The following is a 26,146-nucleotide window of genomic DNA, read 5'->3' on the forward strand; positions in this document are numbered from 1 at the left end:
TTAAGGGAATCGGTTCAGTAGAATTTGAAAACGTGTTTAAAGATAATAGAAATAACGTGTTGCGTCCTAACAAAACTGAAAATTATTTGTTTGAATATGGTCTTAAAGCGTTAACTAAGCGCCCAAAGACTACTACAAGTTCAAAGTTCCTTCCGAAGGAAACACACAAGAACTCCTTTTAATATATTATATGCAAAATCATACTAAACATTTTTTTAGCTTTGGATATCGGTCTGATATTCTGGATCTAAGAACAAAAGAAGGTTCCAGACTTATTAAACATACTTAAGAGTTTATTGCCGTCGTATTATGAGTAAGATAGGGATTTAAATTAGGAGTATAGGCAGGATAATGACCCTGAACAAGTTTAAACCCTCATTAAATAGTTTTCCCAGGAAAAAATAAATAATTAGTATAAAGTTTCTATTATTTTTTCCAGAAAAAAAATACTTGCTATATTTTTTCTAATTTAATAATTTAATTTTAATAAAATCTTTTTGTTCCTTATGATAACAATTAAAATAAAAAAAAATTTTTTTTGGGTTTTTCTAGTGAAAAACAATTTAAAAACAAGAAAGGAAGCAAACTTCGGCAAGCCGAAGGTCATATACCCTTGCAGCTATTGCAAGAATTAAATATTTTTGAAAACATTAAAATTATGATTTACTTGCGTATATGTTTAAAAACATTGAAGCTATGATGATTTGAAGCTCAATTATTTGATAGTTATTTTATATATTTTAATTATTTCTATGGGAGCTATATGATATAGTCGCCCGATTTTGAAAAAATTTAAAACATAATTTTAAAATATTTAACCATTACTATATGTCGAAGAACTAAAAAAAAAAATAAAAAACAGCAAAAGTTATAATTTTTTTTGTATTTTTTTTTCCGATTGTTCCTATGGGAGCTGTATGATATAGTCGTCCGATTTTGATGAAATTTAAACCGTAATTCTGAATTATTTAACCATTACTATATGTCGAAGAACTAAAAAAAAAATTAAAAAACAGCAAAGTTATAATTTTTTTTTATTTATTTTTTCGATTGTTTCTATGGGAGCTATATGCTCTAGTCGTCCGATCTGGCTCGTTCCGACTTGTATACTACCTGCAATAGAAAGACAACTTTTGGGAAAGTTTCATTCAGATAGCTTTAAAACTGAGAGACTAGTTTGCGTAGAAACGGACGGACAGACGGACATGGCTAGATCGACTCGCCTAGTGATACTGATCAAGAATATATATACTTTATAGGGTCGGAAAAGTCTCCTTCACTGCGTTGCAAACTTCTGACTGAAATTATAATACCATCTGCAAGGGTATAAAAACGAACGATTTTAGCGCGTTTCTATTTTAAGTAAGCTAATGGATGTATGTTAGACTCACAGAATATAACAGTGGCTACCTTAACAGCGTGCAGTTTCTTTAAAACCGATTGCTTGAAACTAGCCGCAAAAACAAAATCCAGTGGCCTTATTACGGTTTGTGTCCGAACTACGGTTTTTGTGCAAACCTGTCTGGTTTGCTTATTTGGGACTCAAACCGCTCGTGCAGTTAACTTTTAACTATTTAAACATCCCCAATCGGTTAACAGGAATCCAACAGCGGGGAAGATTTTCCAGAGAGAAACTAAGCAGAGCGAGCTTTTATTGAGAGCCGAGCCTATTTAAGCAGCCCGCAACCATACAGTGTTTTAATTCTGACTCTCACCCGCGCTTCTTTCGGTTCCCGTTAGAAAATATTAAAGAAAATATATTAATATAACAAAACGCACTCGATAACCGATTAATCGCCGGGATAAAACGGCACAGATAGTGTGTGATTTGCAGTGAAAGAATATGGATAATTCGGTGTTTTTGTATGTTTTTCGCCAACCAACTTTCTAACGGCCCCCAAACTCAGCTGCGCGCTTTTTCAAAGGCTTTTCACAGCAGAGCCGCCGTCGCCGCCGAACAAACAATAATAATGAAAAGCGCCAGACAAAAGCCGAAGAGCTAATTGGCCAACCAGTATTATATCGAAATTTGTTAATTGCGACTGACACCGCCTAAATGTTTGCATATCAATCGACCAAGTTTTCGTGCTGCTGAACAATTCGGAGCTGCCAAGTAGTGTAATAAAATCAAAATAAGTTGAAAGCAAAAAATCCTTAATACACACGCACACACGGGCAGACGTCTGGTGGGAGTGTGTGTGAGTGAGTGTAGGTGTGTGTTTATGCGCAGGCGCCAATTCGAGTTTCTGTGCATTAATTGCTTTTTGCGAATTATTCTGCAGTACGATCGAAAGGTAGGTGCTAAGTGGTTTTGTCCGCTTTTAATTCGTTTCTTTTTGCTATATATATATTTATTTGCTTTATTTGTTGGTGCTCAATTCTTTGTCACCGAAGAGAGCCCACCCACGCACGGTGGCCAAAATCAACTCCCCCTCCCCCTCCACCTTCCACCACCCGCACAGTTACTTTTACTACGCGCGCTTTGCCGGAAAGCTTCGTCTCTGCGACGGCGTAAGCTTTTTCTTTCATTCAAGTCGCTGCTGCAGTCGTTTGCCGTTATGCTGCGTGAAAGTTAATTCCGTTTACTATCGGCATTCATCAACATCATCATCATCATTATCCCCTACCCCCTAACCCCAACCACACTCCGCACCTTTTGCCGGCTTTTTGTGCTAAGCATTTAAGCAGTAATTGACATGCATTCGCCGATATGTGTTGACAGATAACCACTACTATCATATTTTGTTGTCATTTACCATTTACCATTTGCCATGGGCCCTTTTCCTTTCGCTTTTCCTTCGAAAGTGTGGGTGGGTTTAGGGGGGATTATTGTTACGACGGGATTAGGGTAGTGCCTGCCACCAAGCCCAATTTTCATCATCTTGAGTGCGGCTTAAAGTGTTACCATTGCATGCGGGGGCGCAGACCGAAATTAAAACAAGTTCAAAGTTCTCGGGTTTTGGTTTCATTTCCATGCCCATGTTTGTGTTCTAAAATTCAATTAATTAAGATTCAAGTATATGGACAAAAGTCTTTATTGAAAGATTAGTTTTACTGCTGGGTTGATGACTAGATGCAAGTCTTGCGCTTTCCACTTTTAAAACCCATAATAATAAAACCACTAAGGGAAACCTTAAAAGTCGCATTATCTTATTATGTGTTAAGCACGTTTTTGACTAGAACTTGCATTCCCAAGCATACACAGCAAATGTGATAAAGATATAAGGTCAACCCTTTGCTAACATTATTTTAAGTTGACAAAAGTGTCAGCCAATGTTTTCTAATAAATATATACTTTCTAACATAAATGAAAAAAACAACAAAATATTATTTAATTTAGTTCTGAAGCCATTAAAGATTGGCTACTAATTTGTTTGTTGAAAAATGTCCTTTAACAAATTGAACTGCAAATAAACTGTCCAAACACCTCACATGTGCATGTGTATTTAAAAATAAATCTCGACCTAATTATGCCGGGTGCCACTCCAAAGTTTACCCTCTTTCCCAGATCACTTTCATATTTAGCGTACAAATTACGTTTTTAGAAAAGCGTAATCCGCTTTTTGGCTTAACATTCTGCTACCAGCTCTAAAAGAGAAAGAAACCAAATTGCGCTTACTTAATCAGAACGACGTGCAATTACTTGCATTAGAGTATTTCCACTTCGTCCTCCTGCTCCACGGCTCCTTTGCTCCTCGGCTGCTCAGTTCCTTTCTTGGCCCGGCTCTTGTTCCATTTGTTTCCGCTACCTTTTGTCATCCATCGCGCCTTTCAACAGCTCACCGAAGCGACTGAGAGGCGACGACGACGACGTCGAGAAAATATCGCACTTAAATTGCACTTAATGAAGCTGCATCATCACATTTTGCATTTCATGCAAAGGCATGACAATACACGGCGACAAATGTAGAAGAATGTTCCTTCCAGATATGTATGTTTTGACCCTTAGGCACTTCCTGTTATTGTTTAATTAAACAACATGTTAATCTAGTGTGTATTTTTGTGAGAAAAACTGATTCAATTGTAATTTTTTTTAATTTCCTGTTGACCGTATATACATTTTTATGGGTTTTACTGATAACTTTTTTTCTGTGGATATATGCCTGTCGAAAGGGCTCACTCCGTTGCCGTTTCTTTCCGTACGTGAGGAGATTCCATGCTCGGAGAACAATGCTTCAGCCACTTGCATTCAACAGACAAATGAGTGGAAATTATGCCAAGACACTGGCAATTAATAAGTGGAGAAAAGCATCGTAAGCCCTACCCCTCCCCCTTCCGTTTTCCGATCCCCTCAGCCAGCCGTTTGACTTTTGTCTCCGGCCACCTGCTGTTAGCCGCCTTCGGTGATTACAGACACTCTGCACACCTTTCATCTCCCACCCATTCCATCCCATCCCATCCCACCTCACCTGCAACCCCCTTCAAGCCGAACGTCTCATTTACATGCTTGCACTGCGGCGTTGAGTGTTTGCCAACGGCAATACATAATAATCCCCAGGTCGGTCTGCACTGCTCGAAATCTGTGGGACTCATTAGCCCCTGGATTCTTGACAGCATGCCTAGGGGCTCTGACAAATATAATTGGGCCTTGTATCTTGATTTGATTTTAATGGCGTTTGACAACGATAGCTTTGGTTTATTTAATAATTGGTTGTTGTTTATCCGAGAGTTGATAGTAAAATAAATTTGCTTATAACATTTCCTAAAATATGGTAAACATTTAATTATGTAGGACTATCAGCCTATGCTTATTTTGTATTATTTTATTGTTATCTACAAAGTACACTCAACTAATTTTAACGCATTTCTACTGTTGGAGTTATTAACTTGATATAATTGACTACCTAATATTAATCTTTACAAATATACAATAATTTCCAAATTTAATTCTATGCTGAATACCTATAACTAAAAGCTTTTTTTTTTGAATTTTTAACGATGTTTAACAAAAACCAATTCAATAAAGACTTTAAAAAATACGTGATAATGGGACATATAAAATTCCCATAATTCAAGGAATGTTAACTTGCCAGTTCCATCAATCGGTAAATTACAAGATTGTTGAAAAGACAATTGTTACAACCACGCTGTTTCGATTTCGAAGTTACGAAGTTGATTAGAGATTTACCATTCATACTCGAATGACTTTGTTTTTGCAGACACTGCAATACCTTATAAATTATAATTAATAAACTTGTCGGATTTCTGTACTTAGAAATACAGATTATATAAAGCTTCCCTCACTTGTGCAAAATCAAGCAAACGAGACCGACCAGGTCTTGTCAATTGTTTTGTCTAGGCCGCCACAGAATGTCAACTTATATACATGAGCAGGCATGAAGGTGGTTTTGGGATTGAAATTGGGCAAACACCAGAACTGTGGCCATAACTCCCACACCCCGAGAGCCGATACACACGCAACCCTTCACATAAGCCTCTCGAACCCACACACGACAATCAATATAAACGCATTTTCATAATTAATCAATGCTGAATAATTTGTCGGGCAGAGTCAGGTCATGTTGTGACACTGGGCGCGGTGAGAGGAGAGGGTCAGAAGTGTTTTTGGCCGTGTGGGCGGGTGTGCTAATAAGCAAATCTCAGGGGTTTGTTTTGGCTTTTATCGGTCGCTGCGGCGGCTTTGCGGTGAGCACGTGAAATATCTATCCGAATCCCACACACACGACAGCACACATGAATTGGCATACCAACAGCAGGAGGCCAAGCCAACTGTGAAAGCCGCGTTTACACTGGGGCACAAATAAGCGATAGTAAAATGTTATAAATAGATGTAGGTTTGATGGTCACTGCACAGAGAAAATGAACCAAGCATATTGCACTCAATTTGAGAATATTCGTGCGCAAAAAAATCCATGATCAAAAATTCTTAGTTTGAGTTCTTTTTACTCAGTTTGAGTAAAAATATTCAAGAACGAAAAAACTCAAATTGAGTATGATTTTTTCTAGTATTTTTTCTCAAAATGAGAATCAACCAAAATAAATCGGACAAAAATATAACGAACATTTTCTTTCAATTTCTGAACGTCAGAATTTTTCTGTGTGGTTAAATCTAAATGTCATCCTTTAAATGGTATGGGATAATTAAGTTTTCACTCACCGGCTAGTGAGCTAATAATGGAAATGTCACTTAAGTATATTGGGATAGTCTTTTTTATACCCTTGCAGAGGGTATTATAATTTAAGTCGGATCTAGCCATGACCGTCTGTCCGTCCGTCCGTCCGTCCGTCCGACCGTCCGATTCTACGCAAACTAGTCTCTCAGTTTTAAAGCTATCTGCATGAAAGCTGACTTTCTATTTCAGGCTCGTTCCGACTATAGCATATAGCTCCCATAGGAACGATCGGAAAAATAAATAAAACAAATTATAACTTTAGCTGTTTTCTAATTTTTTTTTAGTTCTTTGAGATATAGTATTGGTTAAATATTATATTTCAGAACTACCGTTTAAGTATAATCAAAATCGGACGACTATATCATATAGCTACCTGAAAACAATCGAAATATTAAAAAAAAAAATAAATTAAAAATAAATGTAACTTGTCCATTTTAATTATTTTGGAAATAGTAATAATTTGATAGTTCAGATTTACGCTTTTTATTTATAATATAAAATTTCATATGCGCATAAAAATCGAAACTTAAATGTTTTCAAGAATATTTAATTTTTGCAAAGGCTGCAAGGGTATATAAACTTTGGTTTGCCGAAGCTAGCTTACTCTCTTGTTAAAAGGTCGATTTTAATATTTCTTTTCAGTTTTAATTGTTGCGCGGTGGCTACAAAATTTTCTTAAAATAACTCATACTACACGTGATGTAAGTTAGAATAACTTTGTTGACCAACCGTAAAACAGTACGTTAGTAAGGTTTATCACAGACCTTGGACACTTGGACAGAGCCTAATACGATAAAAGCTAAGTAAAGCGGGTAAGAGTAAGACTTTAACATATTCGGCTTTATGTGCATTTTTCAGTTTACACAAATTTAAATTATTTAGTTACGAATTTCTATCAATCATATAATAATATATATTTCAATTATAAGTACTTGAAATTCTTGGATGTTCATTTAGGTAATCTAGCTTACAAACACTACTGATATTTATCCTCCTTTGCAAAAATTTAACTCTGACTAGGGACAACGCGGCACTGACAAGCTCATAAGGTTATTTTACTTTCAGTTGAGTTCTCACATTACAGAAATAACTAACACAACAGGCAACATTCTGGTAACTAAATGACTAATCCAACTGGGGGGCATCGATGGAATCTCCTCCCTCTTCCCTGCCCACAAATCGCGTGGCTGCTGCTCTTTGTGTGTGCGGCATGTCCTGGGTATTATGTGTATTTAAAGATCATTAGTGCGCAATTTATATGTAGATATTCCGGAATATATGTACGTAAAAGCGTATCGATTTCCACCAGTTGAGCGGGATGAGAGCTTAATGCTCGCCCAACGTGTGGCGGCATTGTTAAGAATGATTAAGAGGCTTCGATGGCATCAGAGGCCAGGAGGTTGAGGAGGTCGAGAGGTGGGCACCGAGTGGGCTAAGGGCTCAAGGCGGTGTCAAGGCCAAGCGGCAAGGCATGTGTTTCCCGGTGGGGTTCTACCTTAATCGAAGCTAAGCCGGATGTGGGACGAAATGAAAAAAAAAAACGAGACTGTCGGAAAAATGGGACCTTGCTGACGACGATGAATTGGCTTAAATAAAGTTAAATAACCAGCAGAGAGGTCTTCGCGTTTTTTAATGTATTTACCTAGTCTTTTTTCCAATATTTTCAAGATGAACTTTTCTTCTCCAAAAGTAGAATGTTTAAATGGAAATTAAATATATGTATTTTATACCTTTCTTATCTTGAACTAACTATTAAATATATTATTTAGACATTCGTTCAGTTTTTTATTTTCAATTCCTTGAAATTGATTTTCCCATTAACATTAAACGATTTTCACCTGGGCACTTTTTACGACTCCTACTCACTCTATTTTCCCGAGAGCCCCAAAGTATGCAATAAAAAGAGCGTTCCGCAATTTAAACGACCATTCAGATTCAGCCTGTCCTGGCCTTCTTTCATCGCCATCCATCCGCAATATATCGTTGTCAATTTCGCCGATAACGATCAAGATTCCATTAAACGTATAAGAGGCTTTTCCGCCATCAACTGGCGCAGCATTTTTGCATACATTTCCATTAAAATGCAGGAACATGGACTGGTTCAGATAAAGAGAATTAAATACAGGGCCGAGGTGGAAAAAGGTTACGGATTAAATTAATGTGGGGAAACAATGCGATGGCAAGGGTGAGGGCTCCAGTTGTTGCCACTCGCTCTAATGAAGCAACATTTGCACACTCGCATAGATACGCACCCACACATCCGCAGGTCGGAGCGAATAGCGCAAATTCCATGGAGCTGCTGTGGCTGCAAAACGAAGCCGGAGCCAGCCATAAATATTTTTCGAAATAAATTCTCGTTTACAAATTATGATTTTATGACTTTTTGATGGCGCCGCCACAAGCCCCACACTTACGCAATTCCGCACACACAGACACACGCAGGGTAATATATTTCCGCTTGGCAAAGGGAGGACTCCAAGGAAAAACGCTTTACGTATTTATAGCAATTCCGCATTGGGCTGCTGCTGCTGCTGCTGCTGCTTTATATATCGATACAAAGGACCTCCTTTCACCCATCACCAAGTTTGCATTAAAAAAATTGGCACAAAAAACAAAGAGTAAGCGAAAAAATCGGCCAAAAAAGAAAGGCCTTAAAGCGGCGCCAAAAAAAGTTATTACGTGAAAGCGCGAAAAAATTTTGTTCGAGCTGAATGCAACTTCCATGTGAATGCGAATGTATATGTACTCGTTGCAGCAGCTGCTGCCACTTCCCAGCATTTGTGTGCCATTTTTTGTCCGTTTTTTCCGATTTTCGCGCTGCCTACTTTCGGGCGCATAATTTATGACCGCCCGGCATTAAATTAGCCAAAGCGCAGCATGAAAAACGGCAGGGACGCTGACGACAAGCGACGTCCGGCGCTTATTAGGCGATGACGGAGCGGGGGGTGGAGGGGCGGCAATTGCCGGGGTGTTCCAAAGGGGCGTGATACACATACACATCTTTACAAACCGCCCAAATCTTCTTCGGCGAAGTCAGCGAGACGCCAGCAACATTTCACATTTATTTTACGAGAGTTTTTGTTGATTGGGGCTATTTGCAAAGGCTTTCACAACTAACTTTTTCGCAAATTATCAAATATTTATTTTCATTTACCATCAAATATATGTAGCTTTTTAGTAGTATGCAAATAAGTTTAGCACAATGATGTACAATTGGACTTTGCCATTTTTATATGATTTGTTTTTGTTCCAATTGGAACCAGAGAACAATGTGAAGATACTTTATTTACTTGAAAACAAAAGCTACTGCGTCATGGGAATAATTTGGGGAATTTTGTTCTAATTTTGTAAAGATTTAATTGGCCATTGTTTTTTTAACGCTTGTTTTGATATCATTTGAATTGAATGTTCGGACACGAAAATATATACATTCTTTCTGAATATTATTTTTTTTATTTAATAATAAAATAATTGTATTTTTAGAGAATATTAGTACTCTTTGATGACCGACCTACACATGGAAAACTAAAAATTAGTCACTACTAAATGATTTAGACATCCTTGTCTGTATTCAAAGACGTAACATTTAGTTAAGTTGGGTTTAGCAGGAAATTAATAAATGCGCACGAATTTACGAAAGATTCATACGATTTTGTTGGATATTGATTGAATAACACTTTGAATCTCTTTTCTTGATATGCATTATTTAACCAATTTTTCTCATGCATTTATAAAACTTACAAAACTTCCCAAAGCCGAGAGACAGCCCTCGTTGTTCGCCCTTAAATGTGAAGGCGAATGCCATGTGTTTGTTTGGGTGTGTTTACATACAATTATGAGCGTGTTGATGACAACGTTGCCAGCGCATTCGTCCTTCGTCTCAAGCAGTCACACACTTGGAAAAGTTTTTTATAAATTTTTGCCAAGTCTTCGTAGGGGGCCTTGAGCTGCGGCATTGCAATAATAATTACAAATGTTGCACAATAAATTGCAAAGTAAACAGACTTGGTGACGGCAGCCACATTGGTAGAAGCAGCAGCAGCGGCAAAATTACTTCCTGCTGAATCGTAGCGGAAATGTACATACAAACGGCACTCACACAGGCGCAATCAGAGTCGCAGAAACAGGATGTGTCTGACTGGAGCAGTCCTTTTCCGGTTGAGAGCGTGAGCACGAAATCGAATTGGATGCCCATGCCCATGCCCATGCCCAAGCCCCTGCAACTGGGGGGCAATGGGAGAACCCTGTTTCCCGATTCAGGAGTCCTGCTCCTCGGAGAGTGGCAACTTGTCAAATAGAAAATTATAGAAAAAAGTCCCGCGGCGGCGACAAGATGCGTAATTGCAGAGCTCCGAGCGGAGAACTGTTGCACTGTGGCTGCCAAGGATGTGGAAGGATGTGAGTGGAAGGATGTGGCCGGATGCGGTGGGCTGTGGGGGGATGTGTGCCCCAAATGCCACGGCTTTTGGCATTGCCGCCCAGGCGACCCCACTGCACTGCTTCTTGGCTTGTCGGAGAATGCAATAAATCCTGGCCTGGCAAAACAATGACAAATGTCCTGCCTTCCGCTACGCATTTCTGTCTCTGTGTGTCATCCACATGCCGGACATTTAATTTGATATCCGCTTACTGCCAACAATTCCCTCCAGCCTGTGTCATCTGCATGTCTAACTGGAGATTCTATTGAGAATCAATTGCAAATCGTTGGCTGCCACACTTTGATTTTATCTTAATGACCAAACTGGTTGCGGAAAGAGTAATTCACTTCTGCAAAACGTTTCCATGCATTCCATTGCAGTAAAAATTTATTCGCTTATCTAAGCAATTAGTTCAATAAGACCTAACATCCGCTCTACTGTCACATTGTTAATTATTGCTCAAATACCAATAAATTAGGCCGAGCTTTTATTATATCGCACACAGCGAATTAATGAATTTTGCATCCAGCAAATAATGATTTGCTGCTCGTTTATACCCGTTACTCGTAGAGTAAAAGGGTATATTGTATTCGTTGAAAAGTATGTTACAGGTAGAAGGAGGCGTTTCACTCTGAGACTCTGTGTTTGGCCATATCTATCGAGCTATGATTTTAGAAATTATAGGGTTATTAAGTCCTCTGCCACCGCTCTGCCGCTTCTTTGCCGCTGCTCTGCCGTCACTCTGCCGCCGCTGTGCCGGCGCTCTGCTGCTGCTCTGCCGCCGCACTGCCGTCGCTCTGCCGTCGCGCTGCCGCCGCTCTGCTGTCGTCTGCCGTCGCTCTGCCGCTGCACTGCCGGTGTTAAAGGGTTGTGTGGGTGCTGCACGCTCTTAGCTTCTAGTGTTGGCTATGCAGTTCGATTGATTTGTAGAGGGGAATATTTATTTTGATTGTTGGCGGAGAAATGAGTTTCTAATAGCCGACTATAGCGTTATTTCTTGTTTATTTTTGAAAGCCACAAAAATAACCATTTATTTAGAAATTTTTAAATTATCAGGCATAATCCAAAATTCACATTTTATAAGCTGCTAGTTAAGCTCACGCAATGAATATTGAAATTAAAATTCGAATTTTTTATTTATCTTTGCAGCCGTTTCTGGCGGATGCCATGTAGAGCCACATATCAGCATCGTGCAATCGAAGTACAGAGAAGAATCATGGTGGAATCCTCGAGTCTGGGGCGGACCCCGCCGGCAGCCCAGCAGCCCATTCCGCAGCAGCACTCCCCGTCGCCCTCGGGACTGCGGTGCGGGAACATGGAGACGCGGGTGCGCGGCGCCTGGTACCGCGTCCTAGTCACGCTGGAAACGGACTTCCTGGCCGTCAGTCTGGACGAGTCCTGCGAGGCGGCACAACCATCCAACGATGGCCAATCAACCACCCTGAACGGAACCTTGGGGTAAGCTGTGGGCAATATTATGAACCTTAAGTTTTTAGACCTTATAAAATCATTGTTTTTGTAGACCTATTACTTGCTAATTTATCACATTTATTTATATATTTTAACAAGCCCAGAAGAACAAGTCAGTCACTTTAGCCAAACTCCAACCGAACTAATATGAATTTTGGGTTGGTGCTTAGTCTTACAGCATTTGTATGGCTTACGGTTGGAATTTGGTTGGAAGCGATTTCTTTCCCACCCCAGAGTCCTTACATACTTAAATTTGAAAGGTGAAACTCCGTTGGTTCATGTTACTTATATTAAAAATTCTATATATCCCAGGTTGCAGTGCATTTATCAAAGGGAATGCAAGCATCTGTTTTATAACAGACTATAGTTCGTTAAATAACTAGCTAGAGAGTGGGCTGTAAAACAAAAGTCTTAAAAACTGTAGTACTTATATTTTTTTATTGTAAAAATAGTAGCATTGAATGCACGCATTGACTAACATAGTCCGATAATCCTACCAATTTCAAAGAAGAAAACTCATAACTATTCAAACACCCATTTCTCCCACAGGAGCAATCACAGTGGCGGAGGAGGCGGTGGCGCCGGCGGAGGTGGGTCTGGTGGTACTGGCCAGAACGGCACCCTGCCCACCTCCGCTTCGCTCCAGGGGATGAACATCCAGGACACGGAGCTGGACGGCTCCACTAGCAACGACAACGGCGACCGCGACCTCTGCCTGAACAACAACAACAATGCCGGCGACGGGGGCGGCATGGATATGTGCGACGTACCTGACCATGTGGCCAATCAGAAGCGGCACGTGCGGATCATCAAGTCGGACAACAACGGCCTGGGCATCTCCATAAAGGGCGGTCGCGAGAACCGGATGCCCATCCTCATCTCGAAGATCTTCCGGGGCATGGCCGCCGACCAGGCCAAGGGCCTCTACGTGGGCGACGCCATCCTGACGGTCAACGGGGAGGAGCTGCGGGACGCCACCCACGACGAGGCGGTGCGGGCCCTCAAGCGGTCCGGTCGGGTGGTGGATCTGGAAGGTGAGTGCGCCGACGATACATTCGTTACTCTCTGGCCAGCATGTCAAATTGTTATTTGCGTAAAACATTTCGCCCACGCGGAATGGGAAAGGTGGAGTGTTGAAAAAGGGAAGAGCTTAAAAAACGCGAGTCAAACTAACAAGTAAACTATGAGTGCCATCACGAACAGTTGGGCACAGTGGGATGGATTAGCGAAGTTTCGGTAAAAAAAGAGGCAAATCAGTTCTGTGAGCACTGCTAAGAGTAGGGTATGTAAGTTGCATTTATAAAAAATGATTTGAATGAATGTCCGTCCCAAGTTACTCTCTGCTCACTGCATGAAAAATTCGATTTGAAAACATCGATATAAAATAAAAGTTTTAAGCGCAGTCCCCAATCGTGAACAATAATATCCATTTTAAACTCCAGATCCCCTCCTAGCAACTATAAATTTGAAACATTTTTTATCTGCAGCTTGTTTTTGTGATAAATTGTGTCTTTGATTCCTTCCTCCTCGCACATCCCCATAACTGCACAGATAATCTTTTGCAAACTTGTTCAACCGTGATTAATTGACCGACTGAGGGGATTCTTTTTTGTCCCGTTGTTGTGGCATCCGTCCCACCGTGGAGTAGCGAGCTGGAAAGGCGGAACAGAGGGTTTTAGTGCAAATACATACGTGGGATTACTCAGCAAAACATGCGAGTTACTGCCGCAGCCACTGCGACTGCTATTGCCACAGTTGCAGCTGGGTCCTGTTACAAATCCCCAGCATCCAGCCCCCCTTTTGGGGGAAATCGCCCCTTTGGCCCGCCGCTTCATGTTGACTGTTAGCTGTTGACTGCCGTTAGTTGCGCTGGTTTGTTGGCAGGTTGGTTGGATGGCTGGATGGCTGGATGGTTGGTTGGTTGGTTCGTTGCCTGGTTTGTTTGCCCCGGCTTGGCAATGAGTAATGAGAAAAGTTTTCTTTCCATTTGATCAAATGGCCCAAAAATACACAGTCGCCTCTTGTGGGTGGTGCACCCACCCACTGCCGTCGAGTGGCAAAAAGCGAAAATGATTCAGGTTGAGGAAGGGCGGAATGTTGGGATGGCGTTCCACGCACTGCATTCTCCACTGCCTGACTAGCTGACAAGCAAAAGGTGAAAGACATAAATAAATAAAAGGTTATAGGTGCTGAAACTGACTTTAGTTAGATAAATAATAACCCACCTCAAATATTTATAAGATATTTTTCATTATTATTCTACTATCAATGACATTTGAAACATGTTCAACAACGTTTAAAGGCATTCCTGTATTAAAGCCTCTTCCATAATTTGCATTCCATTTAATCTCAACTCGTGAACGGTTCAGTGAACAATAGTTGTCTGCGAGAACACACTGCATAAGCAAATATCCTCGCACGCACTTTAAAAATGAATATACGAGTGCAAGGCCTGATCTAATAAGAACCCAAGTACATAATCACACCAGCACATCATCATCGTAATCATAATCACAGACACACAGCCAGGACAATGCCTAATCAGAATGGTCGGGCAAAGTTGGAGCCTCGTTTCCTGTGCTTCTCCATTCAGTTCTGCTTGGCTTTGCTTTGCTTTGCTTTGCCCGCCTCCTCGCACAAAACACAATAAACAATAGTAAGCATCAATTAGGCGATGTATGGGTGGATGTCCTTGCGTACCCACAAACACTGACACCGACACACCCACATGTGCATCCTGTGGGCGTGACCCAATCACAAGCCAAGCCATTTGGCATAAACAATGCAATGAACCGTGCCCGACAATTGTGCCGAAACAACTTCCTCTGCGAAATGATGGGAATAAGGATGGGTCGGGGAATCTCCCTTTGACACAGCCAATTTCATTTCCTTGACATTCACGTTTCCTGGACAGCAGCTGCTCCGGCCAAACAATCGCTTTAATTATATTGCGTTTATGCTAGGTTTTATTTAGGATCTCTATAGAGATTATTCCATTCACATTCAATTAATTCACAGCCAGACTAGTTTTTTATTTATGATCTATTTTACAAACCTTCAATGCCTTACTGTTGAAATATTCCTAAACTCTAGTGAATAAAAAGTCGTGACTGAAATTGCTGATACCAAAATTTTTAGGACGAAAAATGATTACACATTCGATTAAATAAATGCACTTTTTAAAATGAATTTTTTACCATCACAGCATGTTATTAAGTTGTCAACTACATATTAGTAGTCTCATACTCACACTCTAAAAGTGCAAGTCATCACTACGTTTACTGCCGTCCACAGTGGCTAATTTACTTAATGTAAGCATCTCAGTTGCTGGTTTCACTTTAAAACGAACACAATTTAAGTTTTCACCACACTCAGAAAAGCCAAACTGCTAGATTTAAGGGCTGAAGAGGCTTTAAATTTGAGCTAAGAGGAGCACTATTTAAATCCATTGTTTTAAAGTCCAAATTAAATTAAATTTAGGTACTGTTTTGGAGTAATTTTAAGGCTTAATTTAAATTTGTCTCTACCTTCAGCCAAATACCTTATTTTAAGTCCATTTTTTTGCGCTTTTAGTTCATATTTTTTCTGGGTGCATCTAACCTTTTAGATACAGCTTGATACAGAAACATTAAAATCGACATTTCGATTTGTGCAAATGGAACTCGAGTAAAACACCTTTCATAAAGTCCGAGTTTATGGGTCGATATACATTTGCTTACCTATTCCATCATCTTTCTCATAGCAAAAAGAGCTGCCCACAAACGCATAAAATGTTCAGTTAAGTACGTATATTTTCGGTCAAATAATACCCGCTTTCAGGTGGACAGGTGAATCCTTAGATCCTTCTGAGGCGTTCGCTCCTCAAGCGCTGACGTGGTTGCTCCACGGCCAGGACGAGGCGTCCGAACCGAGCTCCCCTGGCGCCCAGGGGCAGCAGGATGAGCCGACCGCTGGCCAGCTCGTTGGTCAGCGTCTCCTCCGCCGCCGCCTCCTCGTCCACCAGCTCCACCTGCGATTCCTCCAGATCCAGCTCGTTCTCGGGCTCGCTCAGCTCGGGCACTCCGTACGTGGCGGCTGGTGGTCCGTAGGTTCCTGCCGGGGTCACGGCCTTGACCTCCGCCTCCGCAATCAGCTCCGGCTCACTCTCCGAGTCCTGGGAGTCCGCTTGGCCCAGGGCAGGGACATCAGCAACAGGCTGCTCGCTGCCAGCAGCAACAGTGCCAGCGGCGGCAAAGTCCTCGACGGACTCAAGCGAGGGCGGCTGAAAGTCCCGGGCCGGCTCCTGGGCCACCACCTCCACGGTGTCGGGCTCCAGCGGGTCCTGCTCTTCGGGCGCTCCGTAGGTGTTGGCGGGCGTGCGGACGGACAGCTCCGCTTCCGCTTCCGCTTCCGTTTCCGACTCCTGCTGCTCGGTAGTGCTCAGGGGTTCGGTGCTCTCCAGGGGCTGCACCTCGCTGGGAGTCGTGGTGCTGGTGCTGGTGGTGGTGGTGGTGGTGGTCAGGGGCTCCGTCTCGAGCTGGGGCTGCAACTCGCCGGGCAGGTTGAAGGGCACTCGGGGGCGGAAACCGGCTGCCGGGTAGGGCGTGGATGAGTACTCCACCTGGCGCTGACTCTTCGCATGGCGCCGCTGCGGCATGGCGGAAACGGCGCAGAGGGCCAGGAGGCACGTGGCCAGGATCAGGATGGGGTGGCTCTTCATGTTGTTGGTTGCTGGACGAATGCTAACGGTTTGTGCCCGGCTGCTGTGGGTGCTCCGCTATTTATGCCAAGTTTGCGACTCCATGCAGCCGATTCTGCCATCAGAATTCAGTAACGGTCGCAAGGTCGCCTGCGTCGGGGGTTATGATAACTCACTCGATCCCAGATGCACAGTGCGAATCCGAATTCGAATCCGAATCCGAATGTATGCGACAACTGACAATATTCGCGCATTTAAAAACGTATCGTGGCCCATCAAAGCAGTCATCAAGCTCAATGTTAATGGCGCTTTAATATCAACGACCGGCCCACCCCATCCCGCAAAACTTGAGTTCCATCTCGGACTCCAAGCCCTCCAAGACTCACGTCATCGTCGTCAACGTGCCTCGCATGCCACGCAGCCCAGAGCTCCACAATCCCAGCTCGAGTCAGCGAGTCTGACTCGCATTTAATTTTGGGCCAGCACATGTCCATGTTGAGCTGCTGCTGATCCATTTCGCCGCATTTTCTGGGCCAAAATATATTATTGCGAGCCAATTACAGCGGGTAAACTATTTTTGGAGTATTTCGGCACAGCTGCGAGGCTTTTGTACTCTGCTTAGCATTCGCAGAAAATTCAATTTGTCAACCTTTTGAATTTTTGTTTCACCAGCTTTAAATACGAGCTATATTTAACCAAGTAACAAAATCAATTTTTTAAAATATTTAAAATATTTGTTTTATCGACAGTTTTGGCTATCGATGGTGTTTCTATCGATACTATCGATAGTATCGAAGAAAGGTTGAGCTTCAGGAAAAAAGAACGAAATATTAATAAGAGCAAATCCAAATTCTTAGTTTATTCTATTTGAGGCTGATTAAAAATTGCGAATTCATATTTACATCTACTTTAAAAGTGGAATTGTCATATGACGCTTTGCCTGTCACTGTCTTACTACGTTTTTTGTAACTTCTTAGCCCAACTTGATTCTGCTCAAACTTTTTGGAAATGCATTGTCACCTGAAGGTGGAAAATTGCAACAAGTTCCCAGAAATACACCGCAATATACTGGAAATATTATTATTTATTTTTATAGAGCGATAGTATTGATTGTGAGACCAATAGAAGTAGTAACAATAGTGCTATCGATTGGTTTTGCTAGCCCTAAGTAATAAGAAATAACCAAAATATTTAAAATGATTTTATTCATTGATAAAATGCGTTTTAAACTTCCTCCCACATTCTTATTTATTTAAGCTCATTTGAATTTATATGTTTATTTGATTACAAGTTCCACAACCCTCTTAATAAGCCAATCCAATCAATTAGCCAACCTACCCCGCTTCGTGAGCTCCAGATTTGCGCCTTCACTGCTCGCTTTGTTATTGAGGGAGCATTTAGATTTTCGGCTTTCGGTTTGCGGTCGTTTCATAATTTCAGTGGTGTGTTCATTAAATTAAAGTGCCCCAGATCTATAGGCACGCAAAGTGGCGCAAATGTAATCACAATTTCAAAAGCCTTTAGCCATGAATGGGCGGCGACATGCTTAACGGCTCACAACTATCCTGCCCCATTTCTGCCCACTGACTTTTCGGACTCCGCACTCCGGACTCCGGCCCACCTCTTGATTCGAACTTCAATTTACAAGTTGGCCAAGTTGTTTGCCAAGCTCCGCTGGCCGCTGTGCGCACAACTTTGGCCCAAAGTATTTGCGCGCAGGCAGCCGTCTCATTGTAATTTAAATAAGCCAAGAAGCCAAGAGTGCGGGCGGCGAGCGGGGGCTCTGCAACTGGATTCCCAGCTCCGACTGCCAAATGTCAGCGACAGATTCCCGAGATGGCGACGGAGACGACGACAGTTGGCTTTGCCCGCCTCCCAGAAGTCCATTAGCATTGGTTTTTACAGCTTGGCACACATTTGTGGACCCACCGAACGGTCCACTTACCCTGCAGCCCCCAGCACCACCCAAGTGGCCCCTACTTAACCAACCTGCCCACTTCCTCCCTGGAGCGCGTGAGATTCTGCTCGCAAAAGTTTTGCGCAAAGTTTGTTTTAACGCACGATTTGCCGAATTCCGAATGCCGCCTGCTGTTGATATCATATTCCGACCGGCCACGCCCACTATACGGCTTGCCTCCTTGATTTATGCTCTGGGGTGGCAGGATTGCCGGATTTGCAGGATTTCCTTTTGTCGGCAAAGGTGTAAAAAAGTTTTTTGGCCCGACTCTGAAATAGGTGGGGTAATGTGGGAAGCTCAAAAAGCCCGGGAGCGGAGTCAAATGAATGCGTATTAAGCAATAATACTACCGTAAAGATGATCTCATAGAGCTGTGTAAAACAAAATGCAAGGGGCTTAAATTAAATTAAATAAAAAGAACACTTAAACTTTACTTAAGGGCTTGAGAATAATAGTGTTAAGGGGATTTGTGAAATTTTTCTGGTTATCTGTTCACATGACGCAAATAAAATTGGAGCTTCTTTAATTAATTTTTTTAAGGGACTATAAAGTTTAATACCGTTATTTGTGATTTTAATTGCGTTATTAATGTGAAAGCATTGAATGGTATAGTAAATATTAGCTCTGTATGTATAAAACTGATTTTTCTGGGTGCCAAGCTAAAAAGTATAGTAGTGAACTTTACTTAAAAGCTTACAACGATCAAACAAGTTCAACAAATAAATACATTTAAGGAGGTTTTTACATAACATATAAAGTGTTTAAAAGCGTCTAACAAATTGCTTTTCTCAACATTTCGTGGTCTGTTGATTTAACCCACATGTTGGCAGCACTAAGCAAATTCTTGACTTTAATCTTCAGTGGATTGTTTGTAATTCCATATTTATTTGAAAAATGTAAGCGCAAAATATTCATACTTAAGCAGCTAACAATTGTGGCCTGCGGTGGTTTTCAGCCAACTTTTCCCTAACTTGTTTGTTTTTCTGGAATGGTTTTTCAGCACAAACACACACACTCGTGGAGCGGGCAACTTTATTTACACTCAAATGCTAAAATTTGCACAACTTATTACCGTTGTTATTGTTGTTTTTGCTGTTGCACCTAAACTTTTGCCGCTGCCAGTTGCGTTTCTCGTTTGTCGTTTTCTGGTTTAGTTTGCTCTGCAGTCCACTCCGAAAAATACCAACCCCCCTCTCCACCAGCCCAAACCCCTTTTCCTCGAAAGCTTCATCACACTTTGCGCCTGCCGCTATGCAACATTTTTTTATTTTAGTTGCCCGGCTTGTTTGCCTGTTTGTTTGTCGTCGGTTGCATATTTGTGAATGCAAATGTTTGCAGAACTCCAGGAGGCGGAGGAGTTGAAGACCGGGAGGTCTGGAGTACCCTGGCGGCTTCCACCTTCCAGAGCTCGTAAATGGCAAGCAATTAGCAAGGGGGTGGACGCCTTCAATCGCATCACCCATCCGCCGTGTGGCCGTCCGCTCTAATTAGTTGAGCTAAACACACGAATTGAGTCGGACAAACCGCCACCAAGCGTCGGCCGATGGCATTAAGTGTGAAAATTGAATTTCCAAATCACTCGAACGCCAGGCGACAACAACAGAAACAGGAACAGCAACGACAACGGCAACAGCAAACGGAAATTGTGCAAATGTTGTGGGCGGAATCCTGAGCATATCAAGTGGGCCCAGCTTTGGTTGGAAGGGTGTGGGACTTGCCAGTTAGATATACGACTCGGAGTGGGGAGACTTGGAAAATACCCCTTTTCCCTCGGAGGCAGGGCACCTGGCATCCTTAGCTCCATTTGCATACTAGTGGCACAGTGGTTTGCTGAGATATCTATGCAAATACAAAAATCATAGCCCAAATTGACTTACAACTTCAATGGGTTTAAGTAAATAAGAGTCTAAGCAGTCTAGTGTTTTCACCATGTTGTTTGGGTATTAAATTAATACCCAAAAGTTTAATCTAATTTCCAGATTCACTTTTATTAAAGCCTTATGTGGAAATATGATTCGGATATGCTAGTGAAATTAGTTTATTGAATAACTCTTTCGATCGATTACCATTTAAAATACACTTTATAAATCCGCAATAATAGTTAAACGCTCTACAGAAACGAAGAATTGTATTAAGCCCTAAGTTTTAACAACATGCCCACTGTTCCTAGGAGTTTGACGCTAGTCGTGCGACTTAGGGTGTGCAAATCGAATAAAAATGGAGCGGAAACTCTAATGAATTTATGCCGCAGCGCTTGCCAAGACTGCCGCAGCAGCAAAAGCAACAGCAAAATCGTTTTAACTAAGCAGGCTTAAAATCCAACTGATTGAATGCTGTGTGTGCTGTATTTGCGAGAGTTTTGCTGACGATACTAGCACCCCCACTTCCCCGATCTGCATCCATATTCATGCGATATCGTTTGATTTGCACTGGTGTTTTTATGTCTGGTTTGTTTCTGCCCGTGTTTATTGCAGTTAAATTCCTACGCGAAGTGACGCCCTACTTTCGAAAGGCTAGCATCATCTCGGAGGTGGGCTGGGAGCTCCAGCGGGCCTTTCTCTGTCCGCTGGGCCCGGGCGTACCCACCTCGCCGCCCGCCCCGAAGACGACACCCCGGGCGGATACGCGATATATCCCACTGCAGCTGACGCATCTGGCCAGAAATCTGAAGTACATCGACCCGGGTAAGTTATTCGATTAAGATCAACCCGATAATAAGTTTCACTCGATTAAGCCGTTTAAATAAAATCAATGCACTCAGAAAATAAACTTTTTAATTTGGCGGAAGCCACTAAGCTTTTGACTTAATATAACTTGTGGTGTAATTTGGCATTGCATTCATTTAAACGGTATGACCAATGGAACGTAACTGATAACCTTTACTTTTGAAACTGTCTTAAACAAACAAATGATGTTTTATAGTTTTTTTGCAATACTTTTAGCTGCGTGTACAATTCCTTTTCTTGAATTGTTTTATATCAAACTAAAACACCAATTAACGAGTTAAAAAAGTTCAAGTTTTGTAACGAAAAATGTTCAAGCATTACACCAGAGAAATACACTTTTTAAAATGTTCTCCTTTTGTTATTTTCAACAAAGAATTGAAGATTTTGTCTACACAGACATTTGTTATTGCAGCGTGTCGAAAAATATAGTTTTAAAAAAATGTATCGGTAAGCTACTCGGTATGGTCAAACTATCATAGAGGCTATATATAAGTAGTCACCTGCTCACAGTTTAAAAGTCCTAGTCGTCACAACATGTACAGCCGACTTTATTGATAATTTTTTTATCATTAATGTTTTTTTTTTCATAATTGTAAATTCTGTTAGTCTTTGTAATATTGCTTCGTTTGAACTCAAATATTTCGTTAAACTTGTACACAAAGAATGTGAAATGAAAGTCAATTACTTATCACTGACAATGGAATGGTATCATGGTACTTAGTTAGTAAGCACCACTTTCCGTGTAAAGATTGTAGTACTCTCCCTTCAAGAATCTCTGCTAATTAATAACCAAAGCTCCTAATCTATCTTGCGCCCCCAGAGAATCGATGCTTCGAGCTGCACTCGCCGGACGGAGTGCACTCCTGCATCCTGCGGGCGGCGGACTCGGCGGAGGCCCTGGTCTGGTTCAATGCCCTCCACTCGGCGATGGGCAGCAGCACGCAGCGGGCGCTGGCCGAGGCCAATCGGGCGCTGACCAACCTCATCGGCGAACTGAAGCACATTGGCTGGCTGAGCAAGCGCATGAGCGGCGGCGGCGGAGGGAGCTCCGGCAGCGCCGGGGGCGGAGCGGCCAGCGGCGGCAGCGGCACTTCGAACAGCGGCGTGGCCGGCGAGCTGGTAAGTGTAAGTTGACCCAACACCCCCAGCAATGATTGCTAGTTTATTTAGTACTCTCAACCAAAACAATTCTCGAAAATAAAATTTTTAATAACTTCAATGCTGGACGATTCTTTTCTTTCGCTTCGTTAAATATAGTTGTCCCATTTTAGTCATACTCGAAAGCAGGGACCATCCTCGTGTGGGATTATTATCAAAAACCAGTCGCTTAAATAATCTAATTAATTTTTTTAAACTGACAAGAGCATATAATGTTAAACGCATCTGCAAGGCAGGTTTTTCCTTTTTTTCCTTAACAGCAGAGCTTATGTAACCGTTAAAAAGTGTAGTATACTTAAATTGAGCGAACCAAGTCTGTCAATCTGTGCAATATTTGTCGGGACTCATTTTAAGCAATATACAATTGTTCAAAACAACAGCTTATTCTTAGTTAACGGAAAAAAGTCATGCTTAAAATAATATATATTTTATTTCTTTGCGACGTAAGCTGATACACTGGCTACTTCTCAAATCGATGCTTTATATGTTTTAAATTAAAGTTTTTATATAAACTTTAATCTTAAAGTGTGACTTTACTTTGAGTTGTCGTGGTCAGATAGAAAATGTACTTAGAAAATGTATGATGAACTAATTCATTCCACTACAGGGTATCAAAGAACTTTCCGTTACTTATAATCCCGGAAGTTTCCTTGCAAAAGAGCAATGCATTTCTAAAGCACATGTGGTATTTCTCTGCTCCACAGCCCAGCGGTCGTTCCAGTTCGGAAAGCTCGGACGAGAGCGACAAGTGGCTGCCCATTTTCGTGGCGGTGACGGAGCGGGAGTTCCGGATATACGAGAGTGCTCCCTGGTCGGTGGAGGCCTGGAGTCGTCCGTTGGAGATCTACGCCCTGGCCACGACGCGTCTGGCGGGAGCCGGCAACAATTCCTCGCTGAACGTGAGCTGAGCACTGGGCTCGAAGTAGAGCAAATACTTAATGCATTGTATCCTTTGGCAGGGTCAGCAGACCACGGTGTTCTGCGTCCGCTGCGGTACCGCCCGCGGCGTGCTCGTCTATTGGCTGCGCTCGGAGACGCACAGGGACATGGCCGCCTGGGCCAGGTCCCTCGTCCAGGGCTCCCATCAGGCGGTCAACTACCAGAGGGAGTTCTCCTTCCGCTGCCTGTTCCAGGGCCGGCAGTGTCAATTGGTTGTGCACATAAATCGCGGCTTCTTTCTGTACGACTGCGGTGGATTCGCTCCGACCACTCCGACGGTGGCCACCTCCAAAACGCAACTCTGGCAGTTCGCCTTCGACAAGCTGAAGGGCTCCGCGGACGATGGCACCAGGATGTTGTATCTGGACTTTGGCGATGATGGAGAGATTGTAAGTCCAAAAGCAATACGCCCCAGAAGGGGAGATTCACTCAACTGAACTATGCTGTCTTGCTTGCAGGAACTTGACATGGAGTGCTGTCCCAAGCCGGTGGTTTTTGTGGTGCACAACTGCCTGTCGGCCAAAGTTCATAACATTGCCTAGGACGAGGCTGGATCGGAGGGGACAATCTAATAGTTGTTGATGGTTTAGGTATAATGGATGTTGATATTTGTTCAAAACTAATGTGCAATTTGATTTGTTATAAGATTGTTCCAATCCGAATGGTTGCTCGAAAAAGTATTATTATTTATTTGGTTTCCAGACTCTTAGTCTGAAATGTTTTCTTCATTTAACCATTTGTTAGCTCTGTCAATTAACGCCTATTTTATTAGGACCTTTTAATTAATCGCTTATTTAAATATTTAACGCTTAATTTGTAGAACAGCCTAAAAGCCATCCACAAAATATTTCGAGTTGTTTTGAAATTGTAACTTCTGTTTTGCCTAAAATATTAGCATTCATAAATGCAGTCCTACCAAAGTAAGGCTTAGTTAATTTAGCAAAGAAGGGATTAGATAGTGGTAGATGAGTGAGCATTTCGCGCTTCCTGATGGCTATGGAAATGGATTAGTTGGGTAGGTTTAGCTGAAGCATGAAGGCAAAAAACAAAAGTAGATTTTTGAAAAAAAAAACAAAAAACCACGAAGCACAAACCAAAAACCAAAAACAGAAAGAAAAGACAAGTAAGACAAAAGAGAACAACTTTATTTAACTTGTAAGTAGACGTAAATTCATTTTATACGAGTAATTTACACAGGTTACCATCTAAAGTGAAATCGAAAAAAACGAAATCTATTTCTATGAACTCCACAACATTTGCATAAACGTTGAACAATAATTATCATAATTGTACTTAACTAATTGTATCTTGAATCTTGTATCTAAACGAAGCACACATATCTCGGATGCCCACTCAGTGGCAACGATATCGATCGGGGACTAGGCCCCAAACTAAACTCTATATTAAAACATATAGTTACCTAAAAGATACGAGTATATCCAGGCCATTTCGCAATTTCTCCCCACTCTTCATGTACAAGCCATCGATCATATGCAATTATTATACATTTATATCTACATATAACAGGACACATACTCATTTTATGAAATTAGAAATTTCGTTATAGACAAAAACGATAAAACAGAAGAACAACAAAGTAACACAAGTAACACAAGTAATGACAAAAATCAATAAGAAAAAACAAAGCATAAGACGTACAATATTTTTAACGTAAGTAGTGTTGAATCTTCGATAATAAACTTATACATATAAATACTATACCATCAATTGAAGTAGTTTTGTATTTAAAATTAAGCGGTCCTTAAATTCAGCATGGCTTAAAATCAAAGATATTGTCATGTTTACCTTACTATTCCAACGAGCAACCTCAAAAATCCAATTAAACTTCGCACAAATGCATTTACTTCAAGTTAACCCTTCAACGACTGTTGTGCATTTTGTGCCTGCAAATATTCTCTGGGTCAGCGAGCAATCAATGAACTTGTAGCCTGTTGATATTGTTGTTGCCCCCAAGACACATTTATTTCCTGTGAGTGTGTGTGTTTATATGAATTTATTTTCAATTTTATCATTTCCCATTTAAGACGAAAACAAAGTCACCCGAAGAACGTGACCAGCATGGCCAACAGCTGGCACGGTCAAGCCACTAACTTTGCTCATCACAAAGTTAAACCGACAAAACTATACAAGCTCACACACAGATACGCACCAACACCTTAAACGCACATATAGTTGAGGTCAAGAAAATAGTGGCGGACGTTAAAAACATTATTTACTACATTTTCAACAAAAGAAATATATTTATAGAAGCTTTTGTTTTTGACACTCACTTTACGCTGAGGAAAAGTGTTTATTGTATTCGTTGAAAACTATGAACAGGTAGTATACAGTATACACTGTATACTGTGTTTATGCGATAGCCATTTCATGAAATGGGAAAATACATGTGTTTATAAACACCATTTCTCACGAAAGTTGACTATGAATTTAAACCTAATGCGTGAAATGGTGACAACACCGAACGTAATAGTAAACAATTGAAATTAAATTATTATTATCTCCCTTATAATGTCATTTATCAATTTCGTTTTCACTCCGCTTTATTGTTAACTGCTTTTCTACTCGATTTGGCGAAGCTAATATGGCTAATAATTAGCTTAGTTAATATTAGTAGCAGAGGTGCCAGGCATGTAAATTAATTTGGG

General features: G+C 41.5%; 3 protein-coding genes across 4 annotated transcripts; 1 reads left to right on the forward strand and 2 right to left on the reverse strand.

Moving 5' to 3' along the window:
• Nucleotides 1-1,746: 1,746 nt before the first annotated feature.
• Nucleotides 1,747-2,066, reverse strand: LOC128259884 (uncharacterized). The gene is given in 2 exon segments (XM_052992498.1): nucleotides 1,747-1,932; nucleotides 1,935-2,066. Coding segments are annotated over 2 exon segments (318 nt in total).
• LOC128259758 (beta-1-syntrophin) lies at nucleotides 1,887-25,208 on the forward strand. Of its 2 annotated transcripts, none has more exons than XM_052992310.1 (8): nucleotides 1,887-2,294; nucleotides 11,702-12,010; nucleotides 12,572-13,056; nucleotides 21,132-21,341; nucleotides 22,204-22,508; nucleotides 23,246-23,440; nucleotides 23,501-23,869; nucleotides 23,939-25,208. In XM_052992310.1, the coding sequence occupies exons 2-8, from the start codon at nucleotides 11,715-11,717 to the stop codon at nucleotides 24,020-24,022; spliced, it is 1,944 nt and encodes a 647-aa protein (XP_052848270.1). In that variant the 5' UTR covers nucleotides 1,887-2,294; nucleotides 11,702-11,714; the 3' UTR covers nucleotides 24,023-25,208. The 2 variants fall into 2 exon arrangements, with proteins under 2 accessions (XP_052848270.1, XP_052848271.1); XM_052992311.1 differs by having other exon boundaries at nucleotides 22,204-22,502.
• On the reverse strand, nucleotides 15,796-16,854 carry LOC128259759 (uncharacterized). Its single transcript, XM_052992312.1, has one exon. The coding sequence runs from the start codon at nucleotides 16,719-16,721 to the stop codon at nucleotides 15,858-15,860; it is 864 nt and encodes a 287-aa protein (XP_052848272.1). The 5' UTR covers nucleotides 16,722-16,854; the 3' UTR covers nucleotides 15,796-15,857.
• Nucleotides 25,209-26,146: the final 938 nt, after the last annotated feature.

This window comes from Drosophila gunungcola (genome assembly GCF_025200985.1).
Source record: "Drosophila gunungcola strain Sukarami chromosome 3L unlocalized genomic scaffold, Dgunungcola_SK_2 000009F, whole genome shotgun sequence".
Lineage (NCBI taxonomy): Eukaryota > Metazoa > Arthropoda > Insecta > Diptera > Drosophilidae > Drosophila > Drosophila gunungcola.